Source organism: Pagrus pagrus (genome assembly GCF_965226575.1).
Source record: "Pagrus pagrus genome assembly, chromosome: 11".
Taxonomy (NCBI): domain Eukaryota; kingdom Metazoa; phylum Chordata; class Actinopteri; order Spariformes; family Sparidae; genus Pagrus; species Pagrus pagrus.
In genome coordinates this window covers 5,107,370-5,124,677 of record NC_140195.1, presented here as the reverse complement: position 1 = coordinate 5,124,677, position 17,308 = coordinate 5,107,370, and the positions used below count along the sequence as shown (strand labels likewise).

Sequence of the window (17,308 nt, the reverse complement as noted above, 5' to 3'; positions counted from 1 at the left end):
AATCACCTGCAACTGAAAGTTAATTCATCAGCATTCACAAAAAAATCCCCACAAGGTTCAATAAAAAAACTCAAACAATTTCACATTGCAAGAATTTTATTTAAGACAGAGCAAAGCTGGCAATTTAAAGATTATTACTCTGAGCAGCCAAACTGTTTTTTATTAGACAAACATTTCTGTTTGAAATGATTTTAAGACAAATGAAACCATTTGTTTACAGTTTGACTTGTGCTTTTGTGTCCCTTTTAATATTCCTCTCCTTCCTCCTCTCCCTCACCCTCAATGGAGTCGACGCCAACCTCCTCATAATCCTTCTCCAGAGCTGCCATGTCCTCTCTGGCCTCAGAGAACTCTCCCTCCTCCATACCCTCACCCACATACCAGTGCACAAAAGCACGCTTAGCGTACATCAGATCGAACTTGTGGTCGAGCCGAGCCCAGGCCTCGGCAATAGCGGTGGTGTTGCTCAGCATGCACACGGCCCTCTGGACCTTGGCCAGGTCTCCACCAGGAACTACAGTGGGCGGCTGGTAGTTGATGCCAACCTTGAAACCAGTGGGGCACCAGTCCACAAACTGGATGGAGCGCTTGGTTTTGATGGTGGCAATGGCGGCATTCACATCTTTGGGCACCACATCACCACGGTACAAGAGGCAGCAAGCCATGTACTTGCCGTGGCGAGGGTCGCATTTCACCATCTGATTGGCTGGCTCGAAGCAGGCGTTGGTGATCTCAGCCACTGAGAGCTGCTCATGGTAAGCCTTCTCAGCAGAGATGACGGGGGCATAGGTGGCCAGAGGGAAGTGGATACGGGGATATGGCACCAAGTTGGTCTGGAACTCTGTCAGATCAACATTGAGGGCACCATCGAAACGAAGGGAAGCAGTGATGGAGGACACAATCTGACTGATCAACCTGTTCAGGTTAGTGTAAGTGGGACGCTCGATATCGAGGTTCCTGCGGCAGATATCGTAGATGGCCTCGTTATCTACCATGAAGGCACAGTCAGAGTGCTCCAGGGTGGTGTGGGTGGTCAGGATGGAGTTGTAGGGCTCCACCACAGCGGTGGACACCTGGGGAGCGGGGTAGATGGAGAACTCCAGCTTGGACTTCTTGCCGTAGTCGACAGACAGACGCTCCATCAGCAGGGAGGTGAAACCAGAGCCGGTGCCACCGCCGAAGCTGTGGAAAACCAGGAAGCCCTGAAGGCCAGTGCACTGGTCAGCCTGAGGACAGAGAGGGAAAGATGATTATCACATAAAATACAATGATATTGTTTGATATTCGATCAAAATTGGGAAGGGAGTTACCCACCAGTTTGCGGATCCTGTCCAGCACCAGGTCGATGATCTCTTTGCCGATGGTGTAGTGTCCGCGGGCGTAGTTGTTGGCAGCATCCTCCTTGCCAGTGATCAGCTGCTCAGGGTGGAAGAGCTGGCGGTAGGTACCAGTGCGCACCTCATCTAAAGGAGACAATCACAAATGACTTGAGGGTTTGACCAAATTAAATCAAGAGAAAAATATTATATCTATATTTAACGAGAGTTTACCGATGACAGTGGGCTCCAGGTCCACGAAAACAGCTCTGGGGACGTGCTTCCCAGCTCCCGTCTCACTGAAGAAGGTGTTGAAGGAATCATCTCCGCCTCCGATGGCTTTGTCGCTGGGCATCTGACCGTCCGGCTGGATGCCATGTTCCAGGCAGTAAAGCTCCCAGCAGGCGTTGCCAATCTGGACACCGGCCTGACCCACGTGGATGGAGATACACTCACGCTGGGGTGTGGACAAAGAAGATTTGGATTACAGGAGCTGAATCAGACGAAGGAAGCAGATTTTCCACAAGGACTGCTGCTAATTAGAATGGAGGACTTAGACAGGGGCCAAATTTAAAACAATTGGGCCTTTCAAACCTGAGTGCCAAGAATCCAAAATAAGCTTTTTATTTCTAGATGACCTTTAGATGAAATGCTATGGATCAGCACAAACCGCTTCAAAATAGCCTGATTCTCTCCATCTTGCATGAAAGGGCCTGCATGGGCACACCATTGTTGCATTGTTAAAGGGGAGGCCATGCATTTTCAGCTGCGACATAAGACTGTGTCTCTTGCGCACAGGATTACTGTAGAGAGAGGATTATCTAGGTCAGACATTTCGCAGTGTGCTGCCTCTTTAAAGAGCCACTTTGTCATCCTCACTGAAGAGATGTGCCAATTTATATTTTATTTTTTATTTTATTTCATTTTAATGTATTCTTCCCCATTATATGTGGGCTGCGAGGAGGTGGCTTTGTCTCACGTAGCGCGCAAATCTGGCACAGTCAAGAGAGATTCATCATTTCATAAATTGATTTTTCCAGAACACGGAGCATTAAATTGATGTAATATATAATTAGACAAAATGGCTGCATAGCTGCTGAGAACACTGGGTTGACAATATCAGCGTAAAAACCCGGTGGTCAAGTGACGGCGTCTAAGCTGATTGTAACGGAGCTGTGTGGGAAGAGGATTTGGGGCGTTTTGCGGTGCAGGAATGCGATGGAATAAAAGAAAAACCAAGTGTTTTTGGTCTCACAACAGGAATATTAGGATTAAAACTAACAGGCTGTATCGTCATGAGAGGCTGCAGAATATGGCAAGACAATAGAGCAGTGCAACGATGGAGAAACCTCCCAAGCGCGACCTACTTTCCTCCCCTTCGCTTCTGAACGAGATCAGACTCTCAATGCAAGAAACAATCTGGATGCAAAATGTGAAGAGTTTGTTAAAAAAAAAAAAAATCATCACTTACCATGATGGCTTGTCGATATTATGCAATGTAATGAGACAAGCCTGGAGAGCGTCTGCGTCTGAGGTGTGCGGCTGTCTTTCTGTGTGGGGCGGATCTGCTGGTGCGCCACACACTCTGCCTCTGGAGGAGGACAGGTGAAGTGCGCGCATTTAAAAGGCCTCCTCCGTCAGTCGCAGTAACTGTTTCACACCCAGAACCACTCGAGCTCCGATACGAGCCAGAACCCTCCAAAATGCGGAGGATGGGTGCACTGAAATGTGGGAATGTAAAAGGGGGTAAGTGATGTGGTTCATTCATAGATTGAAGGGAGTTTAAACCACCGTGCTCTGGGTAAATGTGGCTTAAAGGGGCACTGAGTAGTTTTGGAGAAGACATTTAAACTCAGAACTTCAATATTTATAATATTAATAAGGTAATAATACAAACTTTACTGTTGACGTTTTGACTTTTTTCGACAGTCTTCTGGTCCATCAGCTCCAGCTAGGGGAGCGACTGACAGCTATGCGAGCTGCCCGAGCCTATGGTCTCTACTTCTTACTGCTTTCTTGGAGTGAAACGTTGTATGTGTATCTAGGTGCTGTATCGAAGACATTTCACTTCTCATCCAAGAGGCTTCCTCAGTTAAGGACGTGTGAGCTCTGAGTGTCCGACACAGGGTTTAAAAGCCTGCAGCTCCCCTCCAGTTAGTGAGAACTGAAGGAGCCTTTGTTGATTTTTTTCCTCAACATTTTGACTTTTTTCCTCAACATTTTGACTTTTTTCCTCAACATTTAGATTTTTTTCCTCGACATTTTGAATTTTTTCCTCAACATTTCAACTTTTTTCCTCGACATTTTGAATTTTTTTCCTCGATATTTAGATTTTTTTCCTCAACATTTCAACTTTTTTCCTTGACATTTTGACTTTTTCCTCGACATTTTGATTTTTTTCCTCAACATTTAGATTTTTTTCTCAACATTTTGTTTTTTTTCCTCAACATTTAGATTTTTTTTCTCAACATTTTGTTTTTTTTCCTCGACATTTCGACTTTTTTCCTCAACATTTTGATTTTTTCCCTCAATATTTTGATTTTTTTCGTCGACATTTTGACTTTTTCGTCGACATTTTGACTTTTTTCCTCAACATTTTGAATTTTTTCCTCGATATTTTGATTTTTTTCCTCGATATTTTGATTTTTTCCTCGATATTTTGATTTTTTTTCTCAACATTTTGATTTTTTTTCTCAACATTTTGATTTTTTCCTCAACATTTTGAATTTTTTCCTCAACATTTTAACTTTTTTCCTCGATATTTTGATTTTTTCCTCGATATTTTGATTTTTTTTCTCAACATTTTGATTTTTTTCCTCTATATTTTGCTTTTTTTCCTCAACATTTCGACTTTTTTCCTCAACATTTTGAATTTTTTCCTCTATATTTTGATTTTTTTCCTCAACATTTCGACTTTTTTGTCGACATTTTTACTTTTTTCCTCAACATTTCGACTTTATTCTTGACATTTAAATTTTTTTCTCAACATTGACTTTACTCTTGACATTTAAATTTTTTTCTCGACATTGACTTTACTCTTGACATTTGGATTTTTTTCCTCGACATTGACTTAATTCTTGACATTTAACTTTTTTCTCGACATTTCAACTTCATTCTTGAAGTGCATGATAAAAAAACAAACAAACTTCCTCCTCCCCGTTGTTTCGTCACCCCTGACCCTGACCCTGACACTCACTCTGATGTGGGCCTATTGGTTTCCTCTCTTGGCAGGACCGATCTTCCGCAGAGCTGCCGGCCCCGCCCACCTGACCTGAAGTGGACTCATGCTCTGCTGCCTTCACGCTCACAACCGGGTCCGAACTTTAAAAACCACAAGTCCGACCCGACATGAAAAGTGCCAAATGCATACTGGAGGTGTTGTGATACCTGTAAGCATTTATATCTCGATTAAAGACACTGCATTCAACACGGCAACGTACGACCACTTAATCAGAAATGTGTGGACTTTAACACAGTGTTGAATGTTACGAGCTGTGCAGGAGACAGCGAAGGCAGCAGCAGAAGTCTCTGTGGTCGCACAGCTCCACATTGAAACTAGCCAACATGTTTCCACTGTGGAGACACTTGAACTCTGTAACCCGCCGGGTTATTTCTCCGCCTGCAGCGGCCTTCCTCTCTCTCCGGCCACCACACACTTCTTTGTCTGTGTGCGTGAATCCCAACAGAAAGTCTTCAGGTAAACGCTTCAATGTGCCACCGAGCGCCGAGTTCGTTGCGAGGGTGTCGGGGATCCCCACCATGGCCAAGCTGCCCTTCCAGGAGACGGCGGACGGGCTCGATGCGGCGTTCGTCGGCGTCCCGATAGACACCGGGACCTCCAACCGCCCCGGAGCCAGGTGCTGTTTCCCTCCGTGGCAGCTGCTGATGGAAAGAGTATAGGCCTGTTGATGCTGGGGATAAGTAGACCTAAATGTACCTGCAAGAAGAGTTAATATTGTGCAGTATAGGGATGTGGATCATTAATCGATTAATCGCCATTGAGAATTTAACTGATTAAAAATGTTTTAATCGACAGTCAGGCACAAATACAATATACAATATATTTTTTCAAATATATCCGAATAAAAACACAACATACTGGTGTGAGAAAATGTGTTTTTATTTAAATACAAGTGATTTGTCATTTAAAAAATATAAAAAGACATTTGACACAGACTGAAATCACATTTTAGCCGTTTAGTCGCCTCAGTATCGGCTGGGTTTTGTTGCCAGTTGTTGAAGAGCGACAGACGGGAGCTCCTCAAGAGAATTGAAGTCATTATTTTGAGTTATTTCACTGAAAGTTCAAGTTTAATGTAACCGACTCTGACATCACACATAGATCATGGTTCAGGTTAAAACAATTTGCTTGGGAAAAAATGTTCAACATATTTCATTTTATTAAGGATTCATATCCACTCCACTATATTTTGGATGCCAGTATTATTCTTTCTTACTCCAGCAACATATTATTTGATGGCTTTAGTTACTTTGTTCTTACCTTATTCAGATTTTTATTACAAAATATAAATCAACACACTAAACATGATGTATATTACTGATTAAATATATGAAGTAGTTGAAATTATCTCCATCTTCTTTACCAGCTGCAACGTTAAAGGAAAGGTCCGCCCAAAAATGACAATTCCAGTCACCATCTACTCACCCCCATGTCGACAGAAAGTTACGTGAAGTTTTATAGTCCACAAAACATTTCTGGAGCTTCACAGCAAAACAGAGTTGCAGCATTGCCCTAAACAGCAGAAGTAGATGGGGACTTGTTTTAAAACGGAAAGAAGTAAACAAGAAATGGCTCCATACAGCTCGTCCAGCGTAATCCAACTTTGCAGAAGCCCCAAGATCCCAAATTGATTTGAAAGGCGATACTTGCACCATTTTTAAAGCCATAATCTTCACTGTAGCTGCTAAGATAAGAGTGTTAGTGAAGTGGGAGCACAAGTTCGACCACACATCAAGGGTCATCAATTTTAATATTTTTCTCTTTATTTACAATTTAAAACACATCCCCATCTCCTTCAGTTGTTAAAGTGAATGCTGCGACGCTGTTTTGATGTGAAGCTCCGAAAATGATTTGTGGACTTTAAAACTTGACAGAATTTTCAATATTGGTCGAATTTTTCCTTCAAGGAGATAAACAAGTTAATGCATCACGGATTATAATCCAGCAATATAATACATATGATTCTGAAATGGGCCATTCTGCATAATAAGAGATTTTTCTTTTGGTTCTTTAAATTACCAAAGAAGTATATTGTAGTGCTAATACTTTATTTTACTTTAAATTGTAGCAGAGTACTTCAGTGTTCAAGTACTACTGCCACACCATAAAATACTTAATTACAAGTTAAGATCCTGCATTTAAAATCTTGCTGAAGTAAAAGTATGTAATACGCCTGTAGGCAGGAAAATGTACTTATAGGATTAAAGTTAAAGTAAAGTCCAAAACTGAATTCACAGCTTCAGGTTCAAATCGCTGCAACACTGAAATGAAATATATTCCCTCCTTCGCCGCAGGTTTGGTCCGAGGCAGATCAGAGTGGAGTCTGCCCTGCTGAGATCTTACAACGGTGGCACCAGGGCAGGACCGTATGATTCAATCATGGTGGCTGATATCGGGGACGTCAATGTGAATGTGTACGACCTGAAGGACACCTGCAAACGCATCCGGGAGGCCTACAGGAAGATCCTGGCCACCGGCTGTATTCCTCTGACTATGGGTGAGAGTGACGGGATGAAAACATGTCTAGATATTTTTTTACCTTCTAGACAGATAGTCAAGATAAATCAGTAATTGTTTTTATAACACTGAAAGCAAGCTGTGCAACGTCTGTTCAATTATTACCCCTGTTGAAAGCCTTATAAAACGGTCAGATATAAAGGGAGTTTTTGTTGTCTGCAGGTGGCGATCACACTATCGCATATCCAATCCTGCAAGCTGTTGCTGAGAAGTAAGTAGGCCATGCTTCACCGGGCTGCTGTGGGTCCTTAAAAAGTCTTAAATCCAATAATCTGAATTTGAGGCCTTAAAATGTCAACAATCTGCACAAGTTTTTATAACTGGATCACTGTTTTTGAATACGGTGAAAAAACACCAGAGCAAAACAAAGTGCCACACCTCTGTATGACTGTGTATTGTTTGTAGTTGAGTGCAGACTCATGACAGGAAACATTTCATATACTGTGCTCTGGTGCCTCATTCAGTATTCATTCTGTAATAATTTGTCAGGCATGGCCCGGTGGGTCTGGTCCATGTGGATGCTCACGCCGACACCAGTGACGTGGTCTTGGGGGAGAAAATCGGACACGGGACTCCATTCAGACGTTGTGTGGAGGAGGGGCTGCTCGACTGTAAGAGAGTAGTCCAGATCGGCCTGCGTGGTACGGGCTACTCTCCAGATTCGTATGAATGGAACCGTGCACAGGTACCTCTGCTAGAAAACTGGGAGGTATTGTAGATGATATAAGGCGATGACTTGACCAAATGCAGTGACTTGACGCCCTGTGGTTCTGGTTAAGATAAGACTGCTGGCTTAAGCTTAACTAACTCTCAGCAAGAAATTGAATAATTGTATTTCCAAAAATGTCGAACTATTTAAGGTTACAATTAAAACACCTGGGTAAGCAAGGTGTGTTTTGTGCGATGAGACGGTGTTAGTCCATTTAAATGTGTCAAGCAAAAAAAGAATGATTGTCTGTCAATGAACAACCCAGATGTTTACAATGTGCAGGGTTTCCGTGTGGTACAAGTGGAAGAGTGTTGGTTCAAATCTCTGGCTCCTCTGATGGCTGAGGTCAGGGCTCAGATGGGCAGCGGTCCAGTGTATCTCAGTTTTGACATCGATGCTCTCGACCCCGGCTTCGCCCCCGGAACAGGCACGCCAGAGATAGCAGGGCTCACTCCCATACAGGTAAACACGCTGAAACAGACTTTAATCCTTCTGAATTATCTTCTGTCTTCATTTTAAGAATATACTGCACTCGTTCCACACATATAACATGTAGGAGGAGTGAATTTTCTGCACTTATCTTCTCAGTTGTATGAATACTAATAAACTTCTTTTATTCTCGGTTGGATCTAGGGAGTCGAGATTATTCGTGGCTGCCGTGGTCTGAACCTGGTTGGATGTGATCTAGTGGAGGTGTCTCCTCCCTACGACACCACAGGTGCTTATTTTTCACACTTTGTCGTCAAATTATTTTTATTTTGTTAAAATCCAACCATTATTTATATACATTTCTTTCCTCAACAGGGAACACCGCCCTGACCGGTGCCAACCTCCTTTATGAAATGTTGTGCGTCCTCCCAAAAGTGAAATACTTCTAATCAATACAGACGACACAGAACAGAACCTTGTTTACAATGAATACAAGTGCCAAATGAGCAGGATGTCCTGCTGAATGAACCAGTAAAGAAGGCAATTCCTCTACAATTTCAGTTGAATGTTTTTACCAAAAAATTATGTGCAATGTTTTCAACTCACTGTGCCAAGACATTTTACAGTTCATGTTGACAAAAAATGAATAAATCAAGCATCCAAAGTTTGACTTCTTTTCCATGTATTTGGCATTACACATAATGCTTTCCATTTGGAAAACACTCACAAGTTGAAGTGGAGGCCTGTTTGCTACATCTAGTATGTGAAGCATATACGTACATATATATTAAAAAGGTTGTAAACATTTATGGCTAACCCAGTGGAGTAGCTGACATGTATGAGTGCACCTGTGGTGGTCATTTCACTGCAGCACTGACAAGCTGATGCTGCTGTTTCAACCTCTCTGCATCATCAGCAAAACAGCTGATCTTTTCTCAACACAGCCACGGTGTCCTGTTTATTCAATCATATATGTACATGGATCCAAACTAATGAGAGAAGAAGAGAGACAAGAGAAATCATAAATTAGTGTTTACAGAGGGTCAGCTGTTGGTCAGTGATGCAGCTAGGGCTGTCACCGGATCATGTTTTCACTGGATGATTAAAGAATTCATGATATCATTACGATATAGAAATCTAGAAAAAAAAATTCTGAGACTGTGTTCAGTTCACTACTGCTGAAACCAGCGTGAACCGACTCATTACTGACCTCAGATTCTTCAGGCTACAGTTTGGATTCTGCAAATGATCCCGCAGCAGCTTTACATCAGAATAAATGATGTTGTTTCCTCTCAGCTCCAGGTCTGCCAGACAGGAGGGGTTGGTCTTCAGAGCTGAGGCCAGGTGGGCATAGCAGTTCTCTGACAAACTGCAATACATCAGTCTGAACAAGGAAATGATGTAGATAAAAAACAATTTGTAAGCCAATCACAGGTGTTCTGGTTTTAAACATGTAGCTCAACATCTTCATCAACAAGCTTCTCTTTAAACTTAGTAGAGTAAGTATGTATGTAAGTATAATATGCAAATTGTGTGGAAGCAAAATACATGAACTGACCTCATCTTCTCAAGTTTACAGTTTGGACTCTCCAGAAAACCACACAGCAGCTTCACGCTTGCATCCGACAGGTCATTGATACTCAGGTCCAGGTACTTCAGATAAGAGGGGTTGGACTTTAAAGCTGAGGCCAGAGAAGCACAGCTGATCTCTGACAAACTGCAGTAGGACAGACTGAATAAAGAATAAATTATGTAACTTCAGACACCTTTCTGCTTGAAATAATTCAGTGTATTTAAAATGCAGAAGTTCAGAAATGGAAACTCTAAACACCTGAACCCGATAGGATGCAGGTTAAAAACTGTAAAATGCAAAAAGTTAAAAAAGAGTGAACATAACAGACGTTCTTTGAACTGACTCAAGAGTATCCAGTCTGCAGTCTGGACTCTCCAGAAAATCACACAGGTGCTCCACTCCTGAATCCTGCATCTCATGGTTACTCAGCAGCAGCTCTCTCAGATGGGAGGGGTTGAACTTCAATGCAGAGGCCAGAGAAGCACAGCCGTTCTGTGACATACCGGAGCGCCACAATCTGAATAAATGTTTTTTTAAAAACACTTTAGAAGACAATGTTCTTGCTTAAGATTCAAATAAAGATCAAAAAGTTTCCAAAGATGCCTGGGCGAATGTGAACAAAACACATCTACAATATTTCTTTCAGGATAGTGGAGTCCTGATAACAAAGGATCTTAAGTGTAATATCAGCCCAATGTCTTCAGTTTAGTCTGACCACAACTTCCATGTCATACTAGTCTCAGCACAGATGTGAAATAAAAGGATGTCTGACCTCAGTCTCTCCAGTCTACAGTGTGGACTCTCCAGAAAACCACACAGCAGCTCTACTCCTGAATCCAGCAGCTCATTGCCACCGATGTCCAGCACCTTCAGATGGGATGGGTTTGACTTAAGCGCTGAGGCCAGAGGAGCACAGCACATCTCTGACAAACTGCTAGAACTCAACCTGAATAAATGATGAAGATAAAAATCAATCTATCATCCACTCAGATGTGATCAGAATTGAAATGTGAGCTTAACATTAATATGTCCTGATCATTAGTGTCATTTTGTTGTTCTGTTAACATGGACCATCGTTATGTCAGCCTTCTACAGATATCTGACAAATGTCACCACAACCTTCATATAACAATTCATGCCAACACAGATTCATATCATGCTGGTGATCTCAGTCAAGTATGTAAGTTTGTAATCAGACACTAATTGTGAAAACACATCGAAATGAACAGAGACCAAAGAAATATTTGTAGCCTACTTCAGCAACATATCTTATCAATTTAAAACAAATATCAGAGGAGATTCTGTATACAGATGTGAGCATTTACCATAAATTCTTACCATTAATATCCTTAAACTAGTAACATTTTTTTTTTTTTTACAAATTTTAAGAAATAGAAGTCTATAAAGACTATGGACAAAATTTAGTACAATAAATACAAAAGCATGAGCAACTGTAATTCAACATAATTGAACATAAATTAGGTTTAATAAGGAGTTAATTAAACATATAAGACATGAAAGAGTAACAGAAAGTAAGTGAACTAACCCCAGTTTCTTCAGTCTACAGTGTTGACTCGCCAGAAAATCACACAGCAGCTTCACTCCTGAATCCTGCAGCTCGTTATTACACAGGACCAGCTCTCTCAAATGGGAGGGGTTGGACTGAAGAGCAGAGCCCAGGGAAGCACAGCCGATCTCTGTCAAATCGCAGCCCTGAAATCTGAATAAAGAATAAATGATGTAACTTTAGAAGACAACGTCCCATCCTCCCCTACTGTCCACCCTCCCCTGCTGTCTCACATCAGTGTCTCAAGCCTGCAGTGAGGACTCTCCAGAAAACCACACAGCTGCTTCACTCCTGAATCCAGGTCATTGAAAGACAGGTCCAGCACTCTCAGATGGGAGGGGTTGGACTTCAGAGCTGAGCCCAGAGAAGCACAGCCGATGTCGGACAAACCGCAGGCAATCAATCTGTATAAAGTATAAATTATGTAGATAAAAATCCATCTATGATCTAATCACAACTGCTTAGGTTGTAAAAGTGTAGCTTATTATTGGGAGATGTATTCAGATCCTTTACTTCAGTAAGGGCTCTAATAACAATCTGGGAAAATGCTCCTGGACAAGTAAAAGTCCTGCATTCAAAACTTTACCTATGTAAAAGTATGTAAGTATGATATGCAAACTGTGCTTTAAATATAAAAGGTAAAAGTACTCTCATAAAAAGATCCCTCTCATTGTTTAACTGTTATATTTGATGTGTGTGGTTTAATTACCGGTGCATTGATGCATATGTTGTATTTTACTGTGGTTAATATACACTAAAAGTAAAATATACTAAAAGTATTAAGTATTATATGCAAATTGTGTGAAAGCAAAATACATAAACTGACCTCAGATTCTCAAGTTTACAGTTTGGACTCTCCAGTCCACCTGACAGCAGCTTCACTCCTGAGTCCTGCAGCTTGTTGCTACTCAGGTCCAGCACTCTCAGATGGGAGTGATTGGACTTCAGAGCCGAGCCCAGAGAAGCACAGCCGATCTCTGACACACTGCAGAGAGTCAATCTGTATAAAGAGTAAATGATGTCAATAAAAATCCATCTATGATCTAATCAGAAGTGTTTAGGTTGTAAATGTGAAGCTTGTTGTTGGAAGATGTATTCAGATCATTTACTTCAGTAAGGGCTCTAATAAAACACTTAAAATTCTCCTGGACAAGTAAAAGTCCTGTAATCAAAACTTTACCCATGCAAAAGTATGTAAGTGTTATATGCAAATTGTCGTGTGCAAGCAAAATACATGAACTGACTCCAGATTCTCAAGTTTACAGTTTGGACTCTCCAGTCCGCCTGACAACAGCTTCACTCCTGAGTCCTGCAGCTTGTTGTCAGTCAGGTCCAGCACTCTCAGGTGGGAGGGGTTGGACTTCAGAGCTGAGACAATGATTTCACAATGAGTCTCTGACAGTTCACAGGAACTAAGTCTGTAATGAGAGAGAATAGAAAACTTAAAATATGATAAAATCTGACACTTCTATATAAAAGATTGATTGTTCATTTTGCACCGAAAGTCACATTAAAGGATTAGTTCACCCAAGATGAAAATTCAAAATATGCACCCTTATGCCAGTGAAAAACAGGATGAAGTTTCATAGTCCATAAAACAGTCATAAAAAACAAGAATGGCACTCAGTCAATCAAGCCTAGTCCAATATCAAAGAAAGCATATTTAAATCCACTAGATCCATTTTTTTAAATTTGGATCTGCATCAAATTGTATTCACTCAAAGAAACCAGCCACCATTTTACATCAAGAAGAAATATTGAAAACACTACGTCCCTTTATCTTGATCTACACCAAAAGTTAATGGCTGTAGCTGAGAAACACTGTTTTACTGTGAAACTCCTGATATGTTTTGTTGACTATGAAACCAGTCATTGGCATTGGGTTGAGTAGATAATGACCAATGTTTTTCTTAATTATTGGTGAACTTGTCCTTTTATGTGAGAGGCTGTAGCTTAGCTCAGGTTTTGTGGTTTGAAACTTGAGCTCCTCCTGTCCAAATGCCAAAGCATGTTTAAATAACATAATGACAATAACCACATCTGGACTAACACAGCCTTTCTGCAGTTCTTCACTGCTGGAATCAGTCTCCATCGTCCCTCCATTGTTGTTTTGCACTCTCCCAGGTGGAACTCATCCAGAACCTCCGCTGACATCTGCAGCATGTCGGCCAGAGCTGAGCAGTGGATCTCGGAGAGCTGTTTCTCTGATCTGTTCTCTGACTTCAGGAACTCTTGGATCCCCACATGAACTGAGTGGTCATTCATCTCCATCAGACAGTGGAAGATGTTGATGCTTCTGTCAGGAGAAGTGCTTGACATCTTTTTTTTTAGGTTGTTGGTGGCTCTCTGGATGATTTCTGGACTCTCCTCTGTCCGAACCAGAAGGCCTCCAAAGAGCCTCTGGCTGGACTTCAGAGAGAGGCCATAAAGGAAGCGGACAAACAGGTCCAAGTGGCCATTTTTGCTTTTGAGAGACTTCTCCAAGTTGCTATACAGGAAGTTATCCAGGGCTAAATAATGGTCATCGTCCCTGTCATTATTATCATCATCCCAATCTTTCAAGAAATCCTTCAGTGTTGTTGTGTTTCCATTTGTGTAACAGTGGAACATGTAGACTGCAGCCAGAAACTCCTGAACTCCATGAACAAACCAGTAGACTTGTTTCTGGAAGATCAGACACTCTCTTGTGTGCACCAAGGCCTCTGTGACATCAAACTGTTCCAGGTCTTCTTGGTAGAACATGAGGTTTCCTTTCTTCAGATGTTCAAACGCCAGCCTCCCCAGCTTCAGAAGAACTTCCTTATCAACCTTCGTCAGCTCCTGTGGACTCATCTCATGTCCATCATCATACTTCTGCTTCTTCCTCTTTGTCAAAACCAACAGGAAGTGTGAGTACAGGTCAGTCGTGGTCTTGGGCAGCTCTCCTCTCTGGTCTGTAGCCAACATGTGCTCCAGAACTGTGGCAGTGATCCAGCAGAAGACTGGGATCAGACACATGATGTTGAGGCTCTTAGATGCCTTGACATGTGAGATGATACTGCTGGACTGCTCTTCATCACTAAATCGTCTCCTGAAGTACTCCTCCTTCTGGGCATCAGTAAAGCCTTGCACTTCAGTTACCCTGTCAACACATGTAGGAGGGATCTGACTGGCTGCTGCGGGTCTGGAAGTTATCCAGACCAGAGCCGAGGGAAGCAGATCCCCTTTGATAAGGTTGGTCAACAGCACGTTGACTGATGACTTCTGTGTGACATCAGACACGACCTCATTGTTGTGGAAATCCAGTGAAAATATGCTTTCTTCCAGGCCGTCAAAGATGAACAAAGGTTCACAGACAGCGAGCTGCTCTGCTGTGACCTTCTGCAATGTTGGGTGGAAAACATGGAGCAGCATGAGAAGACTGTACAGCTCATCTCTGATCAAGTTCAACTCCCTGAACGAAAGCGGAACCACCAGACTGACTTCTTTGTTTTCCAAGCCCTCTGCCCAGTCCAGAGCGTACTTCTGCACTGAGAAGGTTTTTCCAACGCCAGCAACGCCTTTCGTTAGAACGACTCTGATGCGTTTCTGTTGGTCAGGCTGGGCTTTAAAGATGTTGTGGCACTTGATTGGAGTATCATGGAGAGTCTCGGGATCTGTCTCTGAAACTGTCTCTGAAACTGTCTCGGAAGGCGTCTCAAGCTGCCTCGTGTCATGTTGGGTATTAACCACTTTGCTGTGTCCCTCTGTGATGAGGAGCTCAGTGTAGATGCTGTTGAGGAGGGATCCACTTCCTGTTTCATCAGTTCCTTCAGTCACACATTCATACCTCCTCCTCAGACTGAGCTTATGTTCTTCAAAAACCTCCTGCAGAGCACGACTCACTAAAAAAGGGGAAAAATTGTGAGAAAAAAAAGAACGGACAATCTGGTGAGTATTTTCATTACCAGTACAAGGTGATCATTTTAAGAATATATGACAAAGTCCAGGTTATGAAGTTCAGTTGTTGCTGTACATGTTCGATTGACAGCAGAGGCAGCTCTCTGTGACTGTTTCTTCCTCCCAGCAACATTCAACACTGATCTACTGATCAAATAATACAAAATATGATATCTGATAGACTTTAGAAGTAGACCAGTTTTCTTTCAACAGTACAACTCACAAAGTCCTGGAAATCTCTGTAACAGCCAGGCCCAAAAGTAAAAAAGAAATAAATTACAAAACGGACAGTCACCTCAGTGTTTCTAAAACCTTGCTACGGCCCTGGTAACAGCTCAGCCCACCTTACCCACAGTCTCTACACCGCCCCTCTGTGCCCTTCACTGGCTACTGAAGACTCTTGAAACCAATTCAAGTCACTTGTACTTGCCTACCAATGAGAATGGTTCAAACCATGATGTGGGCACAGCAAAGTCACGGCTGTTTGCTGGAAAACTTAATGTAGCACGAGCCGTTCAGCTAATTTGATGAGGCTGATGTATGCCACATGGTTGATGACACTTATAAACAACATGTAATGAAATGTAGCAGGCGAGATGTACAGTCTTACTTTTACAGTGCTGTCTGCAGTCCAGTTCTTGTTCACTGGGGGCAGAAGGAGTCTTCTGATGAAGCAGACTGGTTCCAGTTTGAGGTGATGTACTATCTGCACAACCGCTGGCTGCAGCTGGTAGACACTGGATCCCTCAGGACGTCTTTACCCAAAACACAGCAGGACAGCTGCTCCTCTACAGAAACAAATTGATTATTAAACATCCGGATTGGGCGAACACTGTCTAGAGCCTCAGCTGGTCACAGAGAACTGTGAAATTGTTGATACTTTTCTGTCTGAATTCAACATTCAGTTTGTAATAAAAATTATGCTTTCATAAAACACTAGAGCTATGGCAGACTGTTTACAACAAGAATGGCAGAGAAACTACAGCCACACTTCTCATCACCAGCGGTGATATAGTTGTTTATGCTAATTCTACTGTATATTGTCTAAACGATGAAAGGTATACTTTATTTGTGGTGTTATTTATTTACACGTGTTTCAAGAAATGGAATAAACAAGAGTCTTACCTACCTACCTGTAGTTTGTCTTCCTTCCTGCAGCCACTTCACAATAAAAGCCTTGCATTTAAGAAAGCTGATGATGTATTTTACTGTTTTGCAGTCACTTTCGCCAGTTTAGATTGGGTTATTTCAGTTGTAAGGATGCAGTCATGAAACCTGGCCACACTTTTTTCTTTTCTTTTCTTTAATGTCAATCATGACTTTGTAGCTACAAATGAATCACACTTCATTCTAACATTTCCTTCCACAACAGTCCACACGGAGGAAACAGACTCAGAGATTTTGACAGTAAAATTCTAAAAATGTGAACACTCACTCTGCCTCAGTCTTCAGTTGACTCAACGGAGTCTGAACTGACTCACTGAACCTCTTCAGCTTCCTTGTTTTCATGCGCCTGGATCACATGGTCAGTGTTGTCTCCTCCCATCTCCATTTACAGGAAGTCAGCTGAATTTATCTGTGTGTGTGTGTGTGTGTGTGTGTGTGTGTGTGTGTGTGTGTAGCTTTTTTACACAATGTGTCTATTAGCATTGACAAACCAAAATAAAAAACTATTAATTTTGAATTGTTGTGACAGTCAAGAAGAACTAAAAAGTAGACTCATCACTTCTCTATTAACTAGTTGAACCATCTGAAACTCTGAGCTCATGTTTGTTAAGCAAACTCTTGTCTTGTCTTGTCCACCTAAGAAGGATTATTTCCAATATGCGTGCTGTGAGTTATCATGCTGTGTCATTGTATTGATATAAGACAGGCCTGCTAATTTTTTACTTTCCATAATGACTGCAATAAAGAAAGCCATTCACAATAAAAGCTCTTGCGTCAGTCGGATCGTTCCAAAGTCTAATGCATCGTGGTTATTAGACAAAAGACACAGTTTAAAGACACTGCATTATGGGAAATGTAGGATCTAGTGTTC

At 41.9% G+C, this 17,308-nt stretch overlaps 3 protein-coding genes across 4 annotated transcripts; 1 reads left to right on the top strand and 2 right to left on the bottom strand.

The window, feature by feature from the left end:
* Window positions 1–78: 78 nt before the first annotated feature.
* Window positions 79–2,944, bottom strand: LOC311265478 (tubulin alpha-1B chain). Its single transcript, XM_084367160.1, has 4 exons — window positions 2,788–2,944; window positions 1,551–1,773; window positions 1,315–1,463; window positions 79–1,226 (listed from the first exon to the last, which is right to left on the bottom strand). Exons 1-4 carry the CDS (start codon window positions 2,788–2,790, stop codon window positions 246–248), a joined length of 1,356 nt encoding a protein of 451 aa, XP_084223286.1. The 5' UTR covers window positions 2,791–2,944; the 3' UTR covers window positions 79–245.
* A 1,592-nt stretch (window positions 2,945–4,536) lies between these two features.
* On the top strand, window positions 4,537–8,882 carry agmat (agmatinase (putative)). The gene is made up of 7 exons (XM_084367161.1): window positions 4,537–5,173; window positions 6,852–7,054; window positions 7,237–7,285; window positions 7,564–7,759; window positions 8,066–8,245; window positions 8,417–8,501; window positions 8,588–8,882. The coding sequence occupies exons 1-7, from the start codon at window positions 4,881–4,883 to the stop codon at window positions 8,659–8,661; spliced, it is 1,080 nt and encodes a 359-aa protein (XP_084223287.1). The 5' UTR covers window positions 4,537–4,880; the 3' UTR covers window positions 8,662–8,882.
* LOC311265475 (NACHT, LRR and PYD domains-containing protein 12-like) lies at window positions 8,873–16,666 on the bottom strand. 2 transcript variants are annotated; one of them, XM_084367156.1, is made up of 12 exons: window positions 16,400–16,666; window positions 15,881–16,058; window positions 13,403–15,215; window positions 12,597–12,770; window positions 12,179–12,352; window positions 11,586–11,756; window positions 11,332–11,505; window positions 10,558–10,731; window positions 10,129–10,302; window positions 9,771–9,944; window positions 9,423–9,596; window positions 8,873–9,201 (listed from the first exon to the last, which is right to left on the bottom strand). In XM_084367156.1, coding segments are annotated over exons 2-12 (3,234 nt in total). In that variant the 5' UTR covers window positions 15,882–16,058; window positions 16,400–16,666; the 3' UTR covers window positions 8,873–9,170. The 2 variants fall into 2 exon arrangements, with proteins under 2 accessions (XP_084223282.1, XP_084223283.1); XM_084367157.1 differs by having other exon boundaries at window positions 16,404–16,666.
* Between the last annotated feature and the right edge of the window lie 642 nt (window positions 16,667–17,308).

What these genes read in the sequence shown, in the direction of transcription:
- LOC311265475 (XM_084367156.1), bottom strand. An exon ending in TGTAAACTTGAGAATCTGAG is followed by an intron (nt 11,757 to 12,178) that starts GTCAGTTTATGT and finishes TACTTTATACAG; the next exon opens with ATTGATTGCCTGCGGTTTGT. An exon ending in TGTAAACTTGAGAAGATGAG is followed by an intron (nt 9,597 to 9,770) that starts GTCAGTTCATGT and finishes TTCCTTGTTCAG; the next exon opens with ACTGATGTATTGCAGTTTGT.
- LOC311265478 (XM_084367160.1), bottom strand. An exon ending in CCTGGAGCCCACTGTCATCG is followed by an intron (nt 1,464 to 1,550) that starts GTAAACTCTCGT and finishes TGTCTCCTTTAG; the next exon opens with ATGAGGTGCGCACTGGTACC. An exon ending in TGGACAGGATCCGCAAACTG is followed by an intron (nt 1,227 to 1,314) that starts GTGGGTAACTCC and finishes CTCTGTCCTCAG; the next exon opens with GCTGACCAGTGCACTGGCCT.
- agmat (XM_084367161.1), top strand. Translation starts at nt 4,881, where the DNA reads ATGTTTCCACTGTGGAGACACTTGAACTCTGTAACCCGCCGGGTTATT. An exon ending in CTGTATTCCTCTGACTATGG is followed by an intron (nt 7,055 to 7,236) that starts GTGAGAGTGACG and finishes TGTTGTCTGCAG; the next exon opens with GTGGCGATCACACTATCGCA. An exon ending in ATGAATGGAACCGTGCACAG is followed by an intron (nt 7,760 to 8,065) that starts GTACCTCTGCTA and finishes TACAATGTGCAG; the next exon opens with GGTTTCCGTGTGGTACAAGT.